The 19,851-nt window shown below is 41.4% G+C and overlaps 1 protein-coding gene across 1 annotated transcript in view; it reads right to left on the bottom strand.

The window, feature by feature from the left end:
* smc3 (structural maintenance of chromosomes 3) overlaps positions 1-19,851 on the bottom strand; it is an 85,822-nt gene that overhangs the window by 37,172 nt on the left and 28,799 nt on the right. Inside the window, exons 9-13 of the mRNA XM_078565172.1 lie at positions 17,453-17,628; positions 14,756-14,836; positions 14,052-14,216; positions 12,389-12,510; positions 3,321-3,534 (exon numbers count right to left, since the gene is read on the bottom strand). Coding sequence (XP_078421298.1) covers positions 3,321-3,534; positions 12,389-12,510; positions 14,052-14,216; positions 14,756-14,836; positions 17,453-17,628 — 758 coding nt within the window. The remainder of the gene's footprint in view (positions 1-3,320; positions 3,535-12,388; positions 12,511-14,051; positions 14,217-14,755; positions 14,837-17,452; positions 17,629-19,851) is intronic.

Raw genomic sequence — 19,851 nt, 5'->3', positions numbered from 1 at the left:
GCAGTTCAACAGAAGGAACATGTGGAGCAGGGTGAGGAGGGGAGGAGAGCAACATCGACAGCCCCTTTCTGGCTAGGCTGTACATGAAAACCACATCTAAGTACCATACCAGTATCAACGTACCCAATTCCCTCTAACCTAACCTTGCCTTCCCCCTGTCACTTTGTCCATTTGGCCACAATGCAAAAATAAAAGCCACAAGATCAAAATTCCAGACTAAATTTATCAATAAAATCTTGTTTCATATCAATAAATGCAAAAATATTTATAAATACAAAAGTAAATTAGTTGCCCTTGTACATTGCCTTGGTGCCATTTTTCCAAGAGCCTTTGCTTGCTTGAAGTGCTTCTACATGGTGCTACCTTAGTCGATGCAGCAGGCTGATGGAAGACTCCCGACTTTCTGTGAAGGTGACTGCAGGTGGCTTTGGAGAATGAACTTGAACAGCTGTAGGCCTAGCAAGCCCATCCACAGACTGCTCTATTTCTACTTGGCAGCAGCAGTCTGGGCCGGTTGGCTGACAGGCAACGGCAAGGGTGAGTGGACAGACAAATGCTGCCTTCCAGAGAGGATAGCCAGGCTGGATCCAAATTCTGGAACTTTCTTCCTAAAAGCACGTGGACGACGGGTTCAAGGATGTGGCTCACTGCCACCTTTTCGAAAACAATTAGCGATGGGTAATAAATGCTGGCCTTGCCAGTGATGCCCAAAATCCCAAGGAAAACAAAAAGGTCCGCTGGTGCCCGGTGTCTCATTACATGCAGACTCACATCTAATCTATCCTCTAAAATAACACAATGTCAGTATCTGAGCTGCTGGTTGCAGGTGAAAAATCAAGTCTCTGTCTTCATCATCACTCCCTCCTTGGTGCTCCTCTACTGCCTGACAGGGTTACAAATCTTGGGTACCTGAAAGAAAAAAGGCACAATGGTGGGCTTGTTTTGTGCCAAAAAGGGGAAAGTAAGGAGTACAGGCTTACACCATTTGTAGCTTGTAAACCAGTTGCAGGGGAAGTGAGACGTGAGGAAGAGGATTATTTATGAGGATACCGTCATCATCAAAAGTTTCAGCCCTACAGCTAGCCATGGCCTCAGAAATGGACATCCCAATACTAGGCAACACTATCCCCTCCGTGTGCGGGTTAGGACATGCGGGCGAGTACCTATCCCTCGTCCAGCTAGCTCCCGCTCCCTCCAGTTGTGTGCCACCTTGTCCTGTAAGAGAGGGAGTGTGTCAGTGAGTGGTGTACAATCTACTTGCTTAGTGTGACAATCATGGTTGAGCAGCTGGCAGTGTGCCTGCCTTCTCATGTTGTGTGTGTGTGGCTTGCTGGAGTGCTGTGTGCATGCACGAGATAGAGCATATGAATTTTAGGAATGAAGCCAAATTAATTGAGATTATTGTATATAAAGAGGCTACTCGTGCAGCTGGAAGGATATGGAATTTGAAGATGCATTCACTGATCTTGATCACTTGTGTATGGTCATGGAACCTCTTGCAGCACTGAATTCAGGTCCTGGGGGTTTTGCTCCTGTTGTGCCTTTTGACCGTGTCTCTGGAGGGGCTCCTTCTCCCCTCCCTGCAAGTACAAGACAGATGATCTCCTTTCCACCTCCACCACCAAGATCTCCAGTGCAGCATCTGAAAACCTTGGAGCTTGCTCTCTCCCTGTTTTGCCACTCTTCACTCTTTCCCAGGTCAGATTCTCTTCAACTACAACTCCCAGTACCTGCTCCAGTCACAACATCCCTTCCGTTTAAGGAGTGCAGGTGAGCTTTTTAACTGGTGCTAGCCACTCACCATACTGGCCCCCTGCTCAGGTGTCCAGCCAATGAACAAAATGGTTAGCCCTGGCTGAACACAGAGATCATGGTAATGTGCAGGTGGTACAGTCAACAGGCAGAGGTTAATCATACACTGAGATTCACATGCCCATTTTTGGGAGTTAGCCAATTTAGCCCCCACGATATCTGCCCAATGGTACACTACTCTCTGTCTGAAAGGGGTCAGGCTCTCAGTTGACTGCTGGACATTTAGATGCCTCTAACATGAGAGGGCAGGCAGTGGGTGGGGAGGAAATATTATGTCAATTCCAGCCATCAAACTGAAGCCACAATAATGCTGCGAATTCTGTGTTTTTAATCAACTTGGCTATGAGTATAAGTGCTGTGCAAAATTCTCAATGGAATGGTAAGGAAATACAGTGATGCTGAATTGTAACTAATGCTCAATGGCAGAGTGTGAAAGACTTCAAATCCAGAGCGCGAAGAGATTAAGCCTCTATCGGGAGCATCTCCAGCAGGTACCTTCCAGCAGAGAAAAAAATATAGATGGACAAACACCTGTCAATGGAGACATCTTGGCAATAGACTTATAAGAGTAATTTTCAAATTTCTTAATGCTAGCAAGGATTCTTGCCTGTAAGGTATGCATATCAGAATTCTGGGTGCCAAATGAGCAGCATGGTTTCCCAGTCATTTAAATCATCAGAAAGCTGTGACAGCTTTTGCCAGAATAAAATATGCACTTCCATTGCTAAGGCCAATTATGTGAAGTCAGAAGTTACCGACATGCTTTTGCTATAGATGTCAAAATAAGCAAAGATTTAAAAGTACACAATTATGAAAGACAAACTTATCCAAAAATAAAACAGAATAAAATAAAAAACATTGAATCTAGTCATAAATATGAAAATCATAGAAAGCTGAATCATTGGAATGAGAATATTTAGTACTGTGCGAGCAGAAAGGACATATCCAATCCAAGTAGAAATCAGGTGACAATTATTCTACGTTTCTGCTACTGTGCAACATCAGAATGACTGCAAAAAGAACACCTGACCAGTCACATCAGTTCATGATCACTGATTTTTTTTTACCCGTTATGTGAAATGTTAACACTTAAAGAGTGGCATAATTTATAGAAGTACGCTTAGTCACTTGTTAAAAAAAATTACATAATTTCCAGAACATAGTTCTAAAGTTCAGAGATCTTTGTGCACCAATTCCAGTGTTCGGAAAGTTTAAATTATTTGAAGTGTAAACATCCAAACATTTCACTCATCACAATCAAGAGTGAAGAACCTGATAATTAACAAATTAACTTATTGACTTTATAACAAAGCAATAGGCTTGCATTTATATAGTTCCTTATTTAATTTATATAATTCCCATTAACATTTTAAGAGAAAAAATAATTTGGACAAAAATTTCGTTTTGATTAAAATTCTCACCAAGTGACAAGTAACACACTGCACCATGTAATACACAAATGGTAAATAAACATCTCAAATGATTCATTGGTGGTACTAATTACTTACAGTGTACTGCTCCAAATTTCTCTCTTTATTGGCTTCTGTATCCTCCAGGTCTTTGGTAATTGCAGCAATTTGTCGTTTTTTATCATTGATAGCTTGATCGAGTGATTTCAGCTCTTTCTTGATCCATTTATCTCTTTCTTCTTTTGACGTAAACTGACTGCCTCGACCCTGCTTAGCATACAAATCTGTCCTTTCCTGGGTGGCCTGTGCCAACCTAAGCAGAGCAAAAGAGGCTGAGTGTAAACCAAAAGATTATGAGAACTACAACATTTCCCTTTCAGCTATTAAGTACACTAAAGTAACAACCGTGTTTCTGAAGCCTCCATTTTGTAAAAAGATTTTTCAATAAACTGCCATTAAAACAAAGACCAATTCCCAGTAGGCCTGTACAAGCCAGACGGGTTGCACCTGAACAGAGCTGGGACTGAGTTCCTTGCGGAGCATTTTGCTATTGCTGTTGGGAGGGCTTTAAACTAACTCGGCAGGGGTGTGGGAACCAAGAGAAAATATTAGAGAGGAATACCAGCGTGCTCAAACTACTGGGAGGGACAGATGCCACTAGTATATAGAATAGTAAGTTAATAGGTGACGTCAGGGTGAGGGAGAAAGTAACAAAATCTAAATCAGGGTTACTATGCATGTACGTGAATGCACGGAGTATAGTAAATAAGACTGGGGAGTTACAGGCACGGATTGTCATGCAGAAATACGTTGTTGTGGCAATAACAGAGACCTGACTCAAGGAAGGGCAGAACTGGGTGTTAAATATTCCCAGGTACAAGGTATTCAGAAAAGATAGGAAAGGAGGTATGGTGGCAGTATTGGTTAAGGAAAGCATTGCAGTGCTGGAGAAAGAGGATATCCCAGAGGGTTCAAGGGGAGAATCAATTTGGCTAGAGTTAAGGAACAAAAGGGTGCAATTACATTGCTCAGTGTAGTTTGCAGACCACTAACTAGTGAGAAGGAGGTAGAAGAACAAATCTGCAGGGAAACTGCAGAGAAATGCAAGCGTTATAGAGTAGTTATAATGGGTGACTTTAATTACCCGAATGTAGACTGGGACAGTGGAAGTGTAAAGGGCGGAGAGGGGCAAAAGTTCCTAGACTGTGTTCAGGAAAATTTTCAACAGTAGTACGTGTCCAATCCAACAAGAAAAGACACACTATTGGGCCTGGTTCTTGGAAACGAGGTGGGCCAAGTAGATCAAGTGTCAGTGGGGGAACATTTGGAGGCAGTGATCATTGTATGTTTTAGGATAATGATAGAACAGGACGATAGGCAATCCAGAGTAAGAATAATTAACTGGACGAGAGCCGACTTCAATGAGGCAAGAACAGAGCTGGGCCAGATAGACTGAAACGAAAGATTGGCAGGAAAAACTGTAGCTGAACAATGGGCTACCTTCAAAAAAGAATTGGTTCGGGCACAGTCAAGGTATATTCCATTGAAAAGGAAAGGTAGGGCAAAAAAATCCAGAGCTCTATGGATGAAAAAGGAGACAGAAACCAAGATAAAGAAGAAAAAGTGTGCTTATGACAGGTGTCAGGTAGAAAATACAATTGAGAACCAAGAGGAATACAGAAGGTTCAGAGGGGAGGTAAAAAAGCAAAACAGAGAAGCAAAGAGCTATAGACATAGAAATAGTAAAAGGGTGGTAAAAGGTGGAGTAGGGCTGATTAGGGACCTAAAAGGGAACTTACACATGGACAAAAGGGGCCAAGGCTGAGTTTTTAAAGGAACGCTTTGCATCGTCTTTACCAAGGTAAGGTAGATGCTACCCAGACCATGATGACAGACGAGGAAACTCTGTCACAAGAAAGATTGAAAACTGATAAGAAGGAAGTGTTGAATAGACTGTCAGTACTTAAAGTTGACAAGACACTGGAACCAAACGAGATGCATCCAAGAGTATTGAAGGAAATGAGAGTGGAAATTGCAGGGGCACTGGCCATAATTTTTCAGTCTTCCCTAGATTCAGGGGAGGTGTTAGAGGACATTACGCTCTTGTTCAAAAAAGATTGTAAGGATAAACCCAGCAATTACAGACCAGTCAGTTTAACTTCAGTGGTGGGCAAAATTCTAGAAACAATTATTCGGGATAGAACGAGTAGTCACATGAAAAAACATGGGTTGATAAGGAAGAGCCAGCATGGATTTCCAAAGGGGAAATCATGTTTAACTAACTTGCTGGAGTTTTGTGAAGAGGTAACAGAAAAGGTCGATGAAGGTAATACTGTTGGTGTGGTGTACATGGGCTTTCAAAAGGTATTTGATACAGTGCCACACAACAGACTTGAGTAAAGTAATTGCTCGTGGAATAAAAGGGACAGTAGCAATGTGGATACAAAGTTGGCTGAAAAACAGGAAGCAGTGAATATCACAGAATCACACAGTGCTGAAGAGGTCCTTCAACCCATCGAGTCTGCACCGACACGTGAGAAACACCTGACCTACCTACCTAATCCTATTTACCAGCACTTGGCCCATAGCGTTGAATATTATCACATGCCAAGTGCTCATCCAGGTTTTTTTTTTAAAAAGGGTGTGAGGCAACCCGCCTCCACCACCCTCCCAGACAGCGCATTCCAGACCATCACCACCCTCTGGGTAAAAATGTTTTTCCTCACATCCCCCCTAAACCTCCTGCCCTTCACCTTGTAACTGACCCTTCAACTAAGGTGAACAGCTGCTCCCTATCCACCTGTCCATGCCCCCCATAATCTTGTATATCTCTATTAGGTTGTCCCTCAGTCTTCTCTGCCCCAACAAAATAACGGTCAATGGATATTTTTTGGGCTGGAGGGAGTTTGTAGTGGAGTTCCCCAGGTGTCAGTATTGGGACCGTTGTTTTTCCTGATATATATTAATGATCTAGACCTTGGTGTGCAGGGGACAATTTCAAATTTTGCGGATGATACAAAGCTTGGGAGTGTTGTAAACTGGGAGGAAGGCAGCGTAAAACTTCAAAAGGACATAGACAAGTTGGTGGAGTGGGCAGGTAGGTGGCAGATGAAGTTCAATGCAGAGAAGTGTGAGGTGATGCATTTTGGTGGGAAGAACATTGACAAAATATAAAATAAGGGGTGAAATCTTGAAGGGGGTGCAGGAGTAGAAAGACCTAGGTGCATATGTGCATAGATCATTGAAGGTGGTAGGGCAGGTGGAGAGAGCAGTTAATAAAGTATACAGTATCCTGGGCTTTATTAATAGGGGCAAAGAGTACAAGAGCAAGGAGACTATGCTGAATTTATATAAGACACTCGTTAGACCTCAGCTGGAATATTATGTACAGTTCTGGGCGTCACATTATAGGAAGGATGTGAACACATTGCAGAGAATGCAGAAGAGGTTTACAAGAATGGTTCCAGGAATGAGAAACTTCAGCGATGAGGATAGATCAGAGAGGTTGGGACTGTTCTCCTTGGAGAGGAGGCAGCTAAGAGGATATTTGATAGAGATGTTCAAAATCATAGGGGGCTGGACAGGGTAGATAGGGAGAAGCTGTTCCCACTCATAAAAGGATCAAGAACGAGATAGCACAAATTTAAAGTGATTTGCAAAAGAAGCAACTGTGACGTGAGAAAAAACTTTTCACACGAGTTGTTTGGGTCTGGAATGCACTGCCTGAATGTGTGGCGAAGGCAGGTTCAATCGAGGCATTCCAGAGGGCATTAGATGATTATTTGAATAAAAGCAATGTGCAGGGGTACAGGAAAAAGGCACTAAGTCATAATGCTCATATGGAGAGCCAGTGCAGAGATGGGCCAAATGGCCTCCTTCTGCATTAAAATTCTGTGATCCCTTAGATGTATTTTTATTACATTCCATTTGAAGTGTTGGCAGTCTTGGATTGCTCAATTTATACTGTGCAAACACTTCAAAAGCAAGTTGTTTTGCATCTGTCAGTTCTGCATTCTGAAGTCTCCACCTTTAAATTACAGGGTGGATTTCAGAGCAATGGCAACAGCACAAAATTAAATGCTCATGTTGAATCGAGTAGTGCAAGATCTCTTCAATTGCAGAGGTCTCAGTGGCCAAATTACACATTTCACCTGCAGCACATAAAACACATTTTTTTTATTCTTTCATGGGATGTGGGCATCACTGGCATTTATTGTCCACCTCTAATGGTTTGCTAGGCCATTTCAGGGAGCAGCTAAGCAATTAAGTTATTACTGTGGGTCTGGAGTCACATGTAGGCCAAAGCATGTACGGACAACACATTTCCTTCCCTGAAGGACATTAGTGAACCAGATGGGTTTTCACAGCAATCAATGATAGTTTCACGGTTACCATTACTGAGACTAGGGGCAGAATTTTGCCCTTGATGGGCGTGCGGGCCCCACTGGCTTGGCGGCGGGCGGGCAGCCAATCGCCACTGCCGAAACGGGCCCCACCACCATTTTAAGTGGGCGGGCCTTAATTGGCAGACCGCCCGACAGGAAGCGCATAGCGCTTCATGTGCGTTGGGGAGGGATTCCCCAGCTGTCAGAGTGCGTTCATTCGAGCATGCGCACGAAAGAGCGCACATCTCCCTGAGACTAAGTGCTGCCTCAGGGAGAGCGCTGACAGTGTTTGAAACTTTAAAAATAGAAAAATTTAAAAATTAACATGTCCCCCTCATGTGACAATGTCACACGAGATGGGACATGTTAATAAATATCACAAAAACTTTATTAAACTTTTTAAAAACAGACATGAAACCTCATCCCGCCGGTGGATGAGGTTTCATGTTTTTTCAGAAGCCCGCTGGACCTCCTGACCTGCCCGCCTGCCTTAAGGTTGGACGGGCAGGGCCTTTAATTGGTTTAACTACCCTGTCAATGGCCTCAATTGGCCATTGACAGGTCGGTGGGCAGGCAGCTGTTCACGCTGTCCGCCTGCCTTCGAATATTTAAATGGGGCGGGATGATGCCAGGGGTTCCTCCCGCGTCATTTTCGCGTCGGCGAACGGGCCCCGCCCCCATCTCGCCGACGGAAAAATTCTGCCCTAGCTTTCAATTCCAGGTTAAATTCCATGCACAGCTGCCACAGTGCGATTTGAACCCATGTCTGCAGAGCATTAGTCTGGGCCTCTGGATTACTAGTGCAGTGACATAACCACTAAACCACCCCTAGCTCCACAACCTTCCAAGAACTCTGCGTTCCTCAAACTACAGCCTTGTCAAGGAACAATTTGTCACAGAAGAAAAACACACAAAAGAATAATATTTAAACTAGTTATTTCCTTAACTTGATGATAAACTAGGTGCATTTACCTTCATCTATAAAGTTCTGTCTAACTGCATTAATGTAGAAATACAAAGTTAACTAAACAAATGGGGCTAGCGTCTGTAGGGAAACATTTGGATAAGGGTGGTCATCATATCACAAGGTTAGACTAGTCATGCAGAAGAGCACGGAACAATCTAAAGCTGAATGTCTGAATTGGAAAAGAGATAATTTTATTGGGATGAGAAGGAATTGAGCCAGGGCAAAATGGAACCAAAGACAGATAGGAAATACTGTAATGGAATGATGGGTGACTTTAAAGGGGGAGATACTTCAGGTACAGGCTGGGTGCATTCCAAGAAGTGAAAAGAACCAAAGCTAGGGCTCCTTGGGGTGACGAGAGAGATAGAGATTATGATGGGACAAAAAATGAAGAGATGTATGACGTATGCCAGGTGAATTCTTCAAGCCAGAACCAAATCAAGTACAATAGATTGAGAGGGGAAGTGAAGAGGAAAATAAGACAGGCAAAGAGAGAGTGAGAATCGAATGGCAGTCAACATAAAAGGGAGCTCAAAAAATGTTCTACCAGCATGTAAACAGGTAGCAAGAGGTGGAGTGGGTCCTCTTAGGGGCAAAGGAAGTGATATCCGCTTAGAGGTGCAGGGCAAGGCTTGAACATGGAATGGGCATTTTCGGAGTTTACTAAGGAAGAGAAAGCTGACAAAATATCAGTAGAAGCGGTGATGGTAGAGGTAATAGATGGGGTGAAAATTTGAGAGGCAGGAGGTACTGGAAAGGCTGGTGGCTAAACTGCCTAATCCAGATAGCTTGCATTTCAGGGTGCTAAAAGAAGTGGGAGTAGATAGCAGAGCTTGCCATAAACTTCCAATCTTCCCTAGATACAAGGAAGGTGCCAGAGGTTTGGAGTGGCAAATGTGACACCCTTATTCAAGGAAGTTACAAGGACAGTCCTAGTAACTACAAGCCAGTCAGTTTAGTGGTAAGTCAAGTTTTAGAAATAACAATCAGTGGAAAAAAAAATCAACAGGCACATGGAGAGGTTTGAGTTAATTTAGGATAGCCAATGTGGGTTTGTAAAAGGCAGATCGTGTTTGACTAATCAAAAATTTTTGATGAGCAGAAAAGGTTGATGAAGGGAATACAATGGATGTTGTCTACATAGATTTGAAGAAAGCATTTGACAAAGTATCACATAAAAACGTGATCTATAAAAATACCTGGAAAAACTCAGCAGGTCTGGCAGCATCTGCGGAGAGGAACACAGTTAACGTTTCGAGTCCGTATGACTCTTCAACAGAGCTAAGGAAAAATAGAAGAGAGGTGAAATTTAAGCTGGTTTAAGCGGGGGGTGGGACAAGTAGAGCTGGATAGAGGGCCAGTGATAGGTGGAGATTTCCAAAAGATGTCATAGACAAAAGGACAAAGGAGATGTTGACGGTGGTGATATTAGCTGAGAAATGTGCTAATAGGTGACATTAAGGGTAGAAAGCAGGACGAGCAAGGTACAGATAGCCCTAGTGGGGGTGGGGTGGGGTGAAGGAATCAAAAAAGGCTAAAAGTTAGAGATAAAACAATGGATGGAAATACATTTAAAAATAATGGAAATAGGTGGGGGAAAAAAAATCTATATAAATTATTAGAATAAAGGGGGATCGGAAAGGAGGTGGGAATGGAGGAGAGGGTTCATGATCTAAAGTTGTTGAACTCAATATTCAGTCCGGAAGGCTGTAAAGTGCCTAGTTGGAAGGTGGGGTGCTGTTCCTCCAGTTTGCGTTGAGCTTCACTGGAACATTGCAGCAGGCCAAGGACGGACATGTGGGCATGAGAGCAGGGTGGGGTGTTGAAGTGGCAAGCGACAGGGAGGTCTGGGTCACCACATTCCTGGAAGGATGTGAGGGTCCTTCAGGGTGCAGAGGAAATTTACCAAAATGGTTCCAGGGATGGGCAATTTTAGTTACAAGGTTAGGTTGGAAAAGCTTGGGCTGTTCTCCTTGGAAGCAAGGAGATTGAAGGGAGATTTGATAGAGGTATATAAGATTGACAGGTGCAAATAGGGTAGAAAAGGAAAAACTATCCCCATTAGCTAATGGTACAAGGTAAAGGGGACACAGATTGAAGGTTTTAGACAACAGATGCAGGGTGGATGTGAGGAAGCACTTTTTTCTTTAAACACAGCGAGCGGTAATGAGCTGGAACTCTGTCCACAAAGGTTGCAAGCAGAGATGATCCATGATTTCAAAAGGAAATTGGATGGGCACTTGAAGGAAATAAACTTACAGGGCTACAGGAAGACAGTAGGGAATGAGACTGACTGGAGAGCCTGCACAGACTTGATGGGCCAAACAGAGTTGTTTATGGAACAAAAGGAGGCTATGGCTCTAGGTGCAGAAGTGGTTGAAGTCCCAAAGCTGTGTGGAGAGATATTTAAGCCTGAAATCATGTCCTTTAATATTTCTATCTGCCAGGTTACTACCTTGATAGTTGTGGCAACAAACAATTAGCTCAGTTTCTTCTCACAGTGGGAACTTACCCATATTATTATTTCATTAGCCAGACAACCATGACCTGATCAGTTTTTGATTATAGGCATTGAGAAACTGTTACTATTGAAACAAGCTACATACCATCCTTACTTAGGAGAACAATCGCCATTCCTTTATCGCTGCTGGATCAAAATCCTGCAACTCCCTACCTAACAACATTGACACTGTGTCTAAACCACATGGACTGCAATAGTCCAAGGCAGCTCAACACCACCTTCACAAAGACAATAAGAAAGGCAATAAATGCTGGCCTTGAAAGCAACACCCACACCCCATGAATGAATAATAATAAATTTTGAACTAGTCTTTCTACAGGCTGTAATCTCTATTTGTCTTGAAAGCAAGGTTTAATACAAAATAAATCCTTCACAACAAACAGGCAGCTCTGTTTTAAACTCATAGTACAATGGCCTAGCTACACCTATAAGACAAACAAAACAGAATTCAGAAAACATTCCACATTAGTCATAAAATGAACGTGGAAGGGAGAGAGATAAAATGAACCAAAGGTGAGGAAGAGAGATCAAGTGAAAAGACATAGAAATCATAAAAAATAGCAAACTGGACTTAAAACAAGAGGTAAAACCCAACAAACAGAAAATTCAGGATTTAAATAAAAGAGTTTACAAAGATTGCTGATTGATTCCCCATCCAGGGCCCAAGCAACCATGACTCCTGGTGTGTAAATTTCAAGAAACTCTAATTTTGGGAATTTGTTCTGGAACCGTGTTACTGAGTCAGTTCAGGGGTCAAATTGCTAAATGAAATAGTTCGCCAGTATATGGAGTTCATGAAGAATCTTAAAGCAAATTAATCACTATAAATTATTTGTATACCACTGGTACTTAGAAATACCACAAATTTATATTTATTATATAAACAAATGGTCCATTAAACGATTAGAGCCATTTGGTAATAGACACGGCTTGCTTCTGAACATGTCAATACGTGTTGTAAACACCCAAGTCACTCCTGCTTGCTATGCAGTGACCCCTGCTGGAAGGTACAGTGTTCAAGAACAGGAACAGGTTTAAGCTGTGGAGTCTCCCACAGTCAAATAAACTGTCTACATCCACTGTCTCGACCTGCACTTCAAAATTGCAACATCCAGAGACAGCATAGGACTGCTGGCACCCATTTAACTATATTCCAGCATGATTCTGTACGTTCACAGAAATGACTGAGGAGAAAATAGGCACTAAAATGTAATAGCTGAAACATTCCCTTGTACAGGAACAAGTTGTCTCATTTTTATCTTGTAGTTGTTCCAAACCATTTTTTTTTACTGACCTTGCTATCCCATTTTCTTCTTTTTCTTTGACAGCACTGAATTTTGGTTCTGTTTCTGCAAGTTCTTTTTGCTTCTCTTCTATCTTTTCTAATAGCTTCTGCCTTTCCTTCAAAAGACGTTTCTACAGAAGGAAAAAGTGGAAAAGCATTAAGTAGAAACATGGTTTTGCTTCAATATTACAATCCATACCTCTTCTAGGTAAAATCAAAAGGTAGTTCTAGGACAAATACCATCACAGGTAATTTGCTTCATAATTTGGGAAAAGTGCTATTTACACAGTTAGATATACAGAATAAAACCAGCTGGGGAATCTGCAAATCCAGCTAAAGCATGGTTGCCCAGTGTCAGGCGATTCCAGTAAAGCACTCAGGCTAGTGCATTTCCTTGGATCTGTGAGAATGCACTGGGACACTCCAGGTCATGATGTCACTAGTGTGGCCTGCTAAGGGAAGTGACCTGGCTTAAGAGTCTCCATGCATGCAAGACAAATAGATAATTTTACAAAAACCTCAAAATACATTTGCATGACACTATTATATTACTCTACAATTATAAGGTTGTGCAATGAACAAAAAGACCCTGAGTCTTTATTTCCTTTAATATACGGCTTTGTATTTTTAATGCCTTCCAGTTTAAGGAGGTCTAAGGTGTCGCTCTTAAAAAAAAGATACATCATAGTGAACCCTACTGGAAGTATACTGTATGTGTGCCAGTGAAGTTAATTTCATTGATTTAATTTGTTAAAAATTAATGGATAATTAAAATTTTCCATGTATCAACACTTTAAATCCATGATCAAGTCATGAATGAGTCAGCTGGTATGAGCATATTATAACAGCGGTCATACTTTATCTGGCTGCTCAGATCTTGCCTGCAGATGACTGCTAGTCTTTTGATAAGGCAATAGACAAATAGCATTTTTGGTCTTAGCTGAGTGATCAACACATGCATCAACTATAACATAGTACAGTACAATTCTAAACAAACCACAGCTTGTTCAACATGATGTCACTACATAATTGAACAAGACACTGAAAAGGAAACAATTTGATGCGTCAGAACATTCAACTGAACCTCTTCAGCTGCTGATATTTAATTACTATACTTGCATTTATACAGCATCTCCTATCAAAGCTCTTCATACATTAATTACCTTTAAAGTGTAATGGTTTACGTAGACAAATTGTTTTGTGCAATACATAAGAGCAGAAAAGACAAATGGGAGACCAACTAGTATAAAGAGACAGTAGATTTCCACAAACAAGCATAAATATTCTAATAAATGAAGTTCCAGTAGATAAGACTGTCCTTTGCTTTATGCTTTTCAACTTTCAAATACACTCACAGTGAGTGGATTAGAAAGTACTTTGAATAGTGTAAAAAGCCATTAGGGAGACTGCTCCTGTATTGCTGGAATTTCACCGAGACTAACCAGCCCTTTTATACAATCAGGAAACACATTTTTCAATCCAACAGCCCCATACTTCAAAATCTAAAGTGGAGCAGACAAAATAGTGGAAGAAAGGAGCTGGATTTTTGCAGGCAGGATAGTCTGAATTTGAGGGCCAGATGCAGATCACAAGCCATCATTTGGAAACTCCTATTCTATTTTCTCTCCCCACTCATTCAGAATCTCAAGTCTGATAATTCCCATTTCCTTACTCTTTGTTCACTGTTTCCAGCCATTTCATCCTGTAGATCCTTTGCTTTTAACTCGAGTTTAGTCCTCTGTTTAATCTGCTCTTGCCGTTCAGCACTTAGCTGCTCTTTCTCTTCCTTCATGGATAAGATTTTTGCTTTCAGTTCACGTGCCAGTCGTTCTATATCCTTGTTTTTGAGAAACAGGAAACAGATATTTGAATTAGTTTCAAATACAAAATGATAAGACAAGCAATGCCACATTCTACTTAACAAATTTGATGGCACATCCAATTACAACTACAAAAAGTGATGAGATTGAAAACTCAAAATTTTCTAATCCTACAAAATCAGACAACGGAGCAACAATTCAATCTTTTTGTATTATAGTTTACTGTACAAGTATAAACTAGCACAAGCTGCTGTCTGATAGGCTTTTTATTCTCAAAATACCCTACATTAACTGCTAAATCTAAATGTAAATAAATACAAAAAGATTGTTTATTGTTTTGTGTAATTAACGAGAAGCACGGAAATACGAGCTATTCAAAAATGCATTGTAATGAAGGTAAATTACAGCTCAAAAATAACGTTCATACATACCAGTTCAAAAATATAAAAATGCCTCATCTTCACAGAGCATCAATTTCAATGCATCTGCTAATAATTAATCTTGGAGCATGCATTGTAATTAAAACCCAGCAACTGATTTATGAGAAAAATATTACCTCCATTTTATCCCTGGCTTCCTGCTGCGCATCACGTAGTTGCCTCGACTTCTCTCCACTGGTCTCCCGTTTTGCAGAAAGCTGCCAACAGAAAGTCACATTCTAATGAATCAAGTGGGAACTTTACAGGAATGAATGATCAATGGAATCAAGTAGTGAAATATCACCTCATTGAACAAATTCTTACTTAATCCTAACCCAGTCACTTACATCAAGAAATTCAATGCTCATAATACAATGTAAAATAATTTAAAAGCAAAAAAAGCTCTGAAGAAGGATCATACGGACTCGAAACGTTAACTACGTTTCTCTCTCCATAGATGCTGTCAGACCTGCTGAGTCTTTCCAGCATTTTCTGTTTTTATGTAAAATAATTTACCCAGGCCATGTGAGAGCAGATAATTCAGGCACTAGAGGGTTTAAAATTAATAAAGAGGTATCGGATAGGCTATCAGTGCCAGATTTTTTTTTTAAATTCTTTGATGGGATGTGGGTATCACTGGCAAGGCCAGCATTTGTTGCCCATCCCTATGTGCCCAAGAACCAAGAGGCTTGCTAGGCCATTTCAGAGGGCAGTTAACAGTCAACCACATTGCTGTGGATCTGGAGTCCCATGTCAGCCAGACCAGGTAAAGATGGCAGATTTCCTTCCCTAAAAGACATTAGTGAACCAGATGGGTTTTTACAACAATCGGCAATGCTTTTGTCAATATAGAATTTTAATTCCAGATATTTCACTGAATTCAAATTCCACCATCTGCCTAAATGGGATTCAAACTCAGGTCCCCAGGGCATTACACTTGGTCTCTGGATTACACGTCCAGTGACAATACTATGCCACTGCCTCCCCCGAGGATACTGAGGGAAGTGAAAGTGGAAATTGTAGAGGCACTGGCCATAATTTTTCAGTGTTCCTTAGATTCAGGAGTGGTGCTGAAGGACTGGAGAATTGCAAATGTTGCAACTTTATTCAAAAAGGGTGGCAAGTTAAGCCCAGCAACTACAGGCCAGTCAGTTTAGCTTTGGTGGTGGGGAAACTTCTAGAAATAATCATTAGGAACAAAATTAACAGTCACATGACAAATGTTGGCTAATTAAGGAAAATCAGCACAGATTTCTTCAGGGAAAATAGTGTCTAACTAACTTGCTTGAGTTTTTAAAGAGGTGACAGCGAGGGTGATGTAGTACAGAATGGACTTCCAGAAGGCATTTGATACAGTGCCACACATAAGACTTGCGAGCAAAGTTATAGCTCCTGGATTAAAAGGGAAAATAGCAACGTGAATGCGAAATTGGCTGAGTGACAGGAAACGGCAAGAAGCGGTTAATGTATGTTTCTCAGACTGGAGAAAGATTTGCAGTGCAGTTCCCCAGGGACCCTTGCTTTTCCTGATATATATTAATGACCTAGACCTTGGTGTGCAGGGCACAATTTCAAAATTTGTAGGGGATACAAAACACAAGGCACATTGTGAACTGTGAGGAGGATAATGCAGAACCTCAAAAGGTAAAGACAAGTTGGTGGAATGGATGGATAGGTGACAAATGAAGTTCAATACAGAAACATGTGAAGTGATTCATTTTGGTAGGAAGAACATGGAGAGACAATATAAAATAAAGGGTACAACTCTAAAGTGGGTGCAGGTGCAGAGGGACCTGGGATAGGTGCATAAGTCATTGAAGATGTCAGTACAGGTTGAGAGAGTAGTTAATAAAGCATAGTGTCCTAGGCTTTATTAATAGGGGCATAGAGTACAAGAGCAAGGAGGTTATGTTGAACTTGTTTAGAACACTAGTTCAGTCTCAGCTAGAGTACTGCATCCAGTTCTGGTGCCACACTATAGGAAAGATGTGAAGGCATTGGAGAGAATGTATAAAAAGATTCACGAGAATTGTTCCAGGTTTTAGGAACTTCAGTTATGAAAATAGATTGGGGGAGTTGAGACTGTTTTCCTTGGAGAAAAGACGGCTGAGAGGAGATTTGATAGAGGTATTCAAAATCATGAGGGGCCTGGACAGAGTAGATAGGGAGAAACTGTTCCCAATCATGAATGGATCGAGAACGAGAGGGCATAGATGTAAAGTAATTTGCAAAAGGAGCAAAATCATATGAGCAAAAAACATTTTCACACAGAAAATGGTTAAGGTCTGGAATGCACTGCCTCAGCGTGTTATAGAGGTAGGTTCAACTGAGGTATTGAAAAGAGAGAATTATACTGTTACTTGAAAAGGAACAATATGGAAGGTTTTGGGGAGAAGGTGGGAGAGTGGCACTAAGTAAATTGCTCATTTGGAGAGCCGCCGCAGACACAATGGGCCAAATGTCCTCCTTCTGCGCTGTAAAAATTCTGCGAATTTATGCCCAAATACAGATCTCTCTTCTAATCACAGTAGTGACATTAGAAATTGATAAAGAAGCCAAAAGCTTCCTCTACTCAACTGAGTTTTCCCTGGTCAAGAATATACGCCAGGGAAGCTGAAACATCATTAAGTCTCTGGAAAAAATAAAAGTATGGGAAAAGCATAACTAGAGGCCCCACAAGATTCCTAAAAGAGGTTGTTTACTTCAAGCAAAGAATTCTGTAATGTAACTTATGTGCTCAGCACAAATGCAAATCATTAAACAATAAAATTTTCCAGAACAATTTAGTCTAACTTTGAAAGCGCAGCCATACAAAACTCCCTCTTCTCTCTCACCTCATCAAGTTTAGCACGAGTCTCATTCAGCTCCTGATTGTAGATAGTATACTCAAGTGCTCTTCTCATCTTATCCCATTTCTGATACTGCGCTAACTCTTCCTTCTCATCTTCCAGCGTATGCAGACGCTCCTCAATATATTTCAACAATTCATTAATCTTTTCTCTCTTCCCCTCTGCAAAATAAACAGAAAATGGTGTTAGACAAACAAGATGTTTATAAGCATGGGATCTAAAATTCATGCTCCATGTGAAGATAATCGATACAGGTACAGTACCTCAAATCTGGCACCCTGCCGGATTTCAGGTTGGGCAGCTCGGGTCACGTCAAGTCGGGTGGGGTTAAGGGTCACTTAGGAGCCCAGGATAGAGCAACGTGCAAGCGGCGATGCCGGTACCGGAGTGGAGCCACACCAGGCCAATGCAAGTCCTAGATGAATTGTCCAGGTACATTTTTTTTAAATTTTATCCAATTAAAATCAATGGATGGAATATTATAATAATGTCTGGTTTTCAGACACCACTGGTTTTCAGGTAGCTGGATTTGAGGTATTCTACCTTTATTAGGGAATGGAAAATCTTTGCCTTTTAGGTTGCATGTCAGCATTAGCCACTGCTGCATCAGGTATGAATGCTGCCAAATGCAGAATAAAGCTTGTTCTGCGCTGCTGCTACAATATTGTTTAACCTCCAATTCAACAGAGCAAACATCAAAAAGAGAGTATACCAAATCAAAAGCATGTGTACTGTGAACCCAAGACCAATGAGAACTAGACTGAGACTTTCAAAACACATTTCACACTGAACCCCTAAAGCCAAAATGACAGAGCAATGGCTTGCATCACCCATATCTCAGCTGCATTGAAACTTAAGTCCCAAAGATCGAAGTATAATCTATTGCATTACCCAGTACTCCTCACCTCCTTAAACCAAACACCAATTTCTTTTGTGAAAATGTAGCATTTCCAATATGTGGCATTTTTTTCTTTTTAATCTGGCAATTATCCAATCTAGGCTTTGCTTTATTAATGTCAAACCTAACAAACACAACTTACTCAGGATGTTTTGAGATCATTTGGAAGACAGCAGGGAAGATCCTTGACCAATTCTACCATCAATAATATCTATTGGGCTGTTGTTTATAGTATGCAGAAACTTGGAATATTGCTGAAAAGAGAGACATGCTGCCAAAGCTTTTCGTCTTACACTCATCAGAACAAAGGTAAGAATATTAAATTTCAAACGATCACAACAATTTATACTACAAACCTTTTCTGAATTACCTAGGAGCTGCTTGGGGAGGTTAAAGTTCCCCATTGCTTATGATCATTTAAAATTTGGCATTCTTGCATTTGTCCTGACGAATTAAAGGCAAAAAGCTTTGGCAACATGCCTCTCTTTTCAGCAATATTCTAGTTCTGTCTCACTAATCGGCAGGTCAAAGGATATTATTGATTGTAGAATCAACTTGACAACCAATCAACATCGTTTTCCCCGGTATTATCAATTGTTGTGATGGTTTGAAATTTGGCATTCTTGCATCCATCCTGATATCTTTCAATAATTTCTGACTGTCAAGTAATGTTCAGAAGATCAAAGCAGACCTATTATGCAAATATCTCCCAAATATTTTTATATATACGTCCATGGATTGTGGGCATCAGTGGCTAGACCAGCATTTATTGCTTATCCCTTTTTGCCCTTGAGAAGGTGGTTGAACCACTGCAGTCCATGTGTTGTAGAAACACCCACATTGCAGTTAGGGAGGGAGTTCCAGGATTTTAACCCAGCGACAGTGAAGGAATGGCGATATAGTTCCAAGTCAGAGTGGTGTGCGACTTGGAGGGGAACTTGCAGATGGTGGTGTTCCTATGTATTCTGCTGCCCTTGGCCTTTGAAGTATTGAGGTCGCGGGTTTGGAAGGTGCTGTCGAAGCAGCTTTGGCGAGTTGCTGCAGTGCTTACAAACATACAAAATATGAGCAGAATTAGCCATTCGGGCCCTTAAGCCTGCTCCACTATTCATTAAGATCATGGCTGATCTGTCTGTGTTTCGAATTGCACATTCCTATCTACCCCTGATAACCTTCGATTCCCTTGCCTAACAAGGATCTACCTCCACCTTAAAAATATTCAATGACCCCGCCTCTGCCGCCTTCTGAGGTAGAGTGTGCCAAAGTCACATAACCCTCAGAGAAAAAATTTCTCCTCAACTCTGTGCATCTTGTAGATGGTACACACTGCTGATACTGTGCACCAGTGGTGGAGTGAATGCTGAGGGTGGTGGACAGGGTGCCAATCAAGCGGGCCGCTTTGTTCTGGATGGTGTCAAGTTTCTTGTGCTGTTGGAGCTGCACTCATCCAGGCAAATGGAGAGTATTCCTGAGTCCTGAGCTATGC

Source organism: Cetorhinus maximus, chromosome 20 (genome assembly GCF_964194155.1).
Source record: "Cetorhinus maximus chromosome 20, sCetMax3.hap1.1, whole genome shotgun sequence".
Classification (NCBI taxonomy): Eukaryota; Metazoa; Chordata; class Chondrichthyes; order Lamniformes; family Cetorhinidae; genus Cetorhinus; species Cetorhinus maximus.
This window is presented reverse-complemented; position numbering and strand designations above follow the sequence as displayed.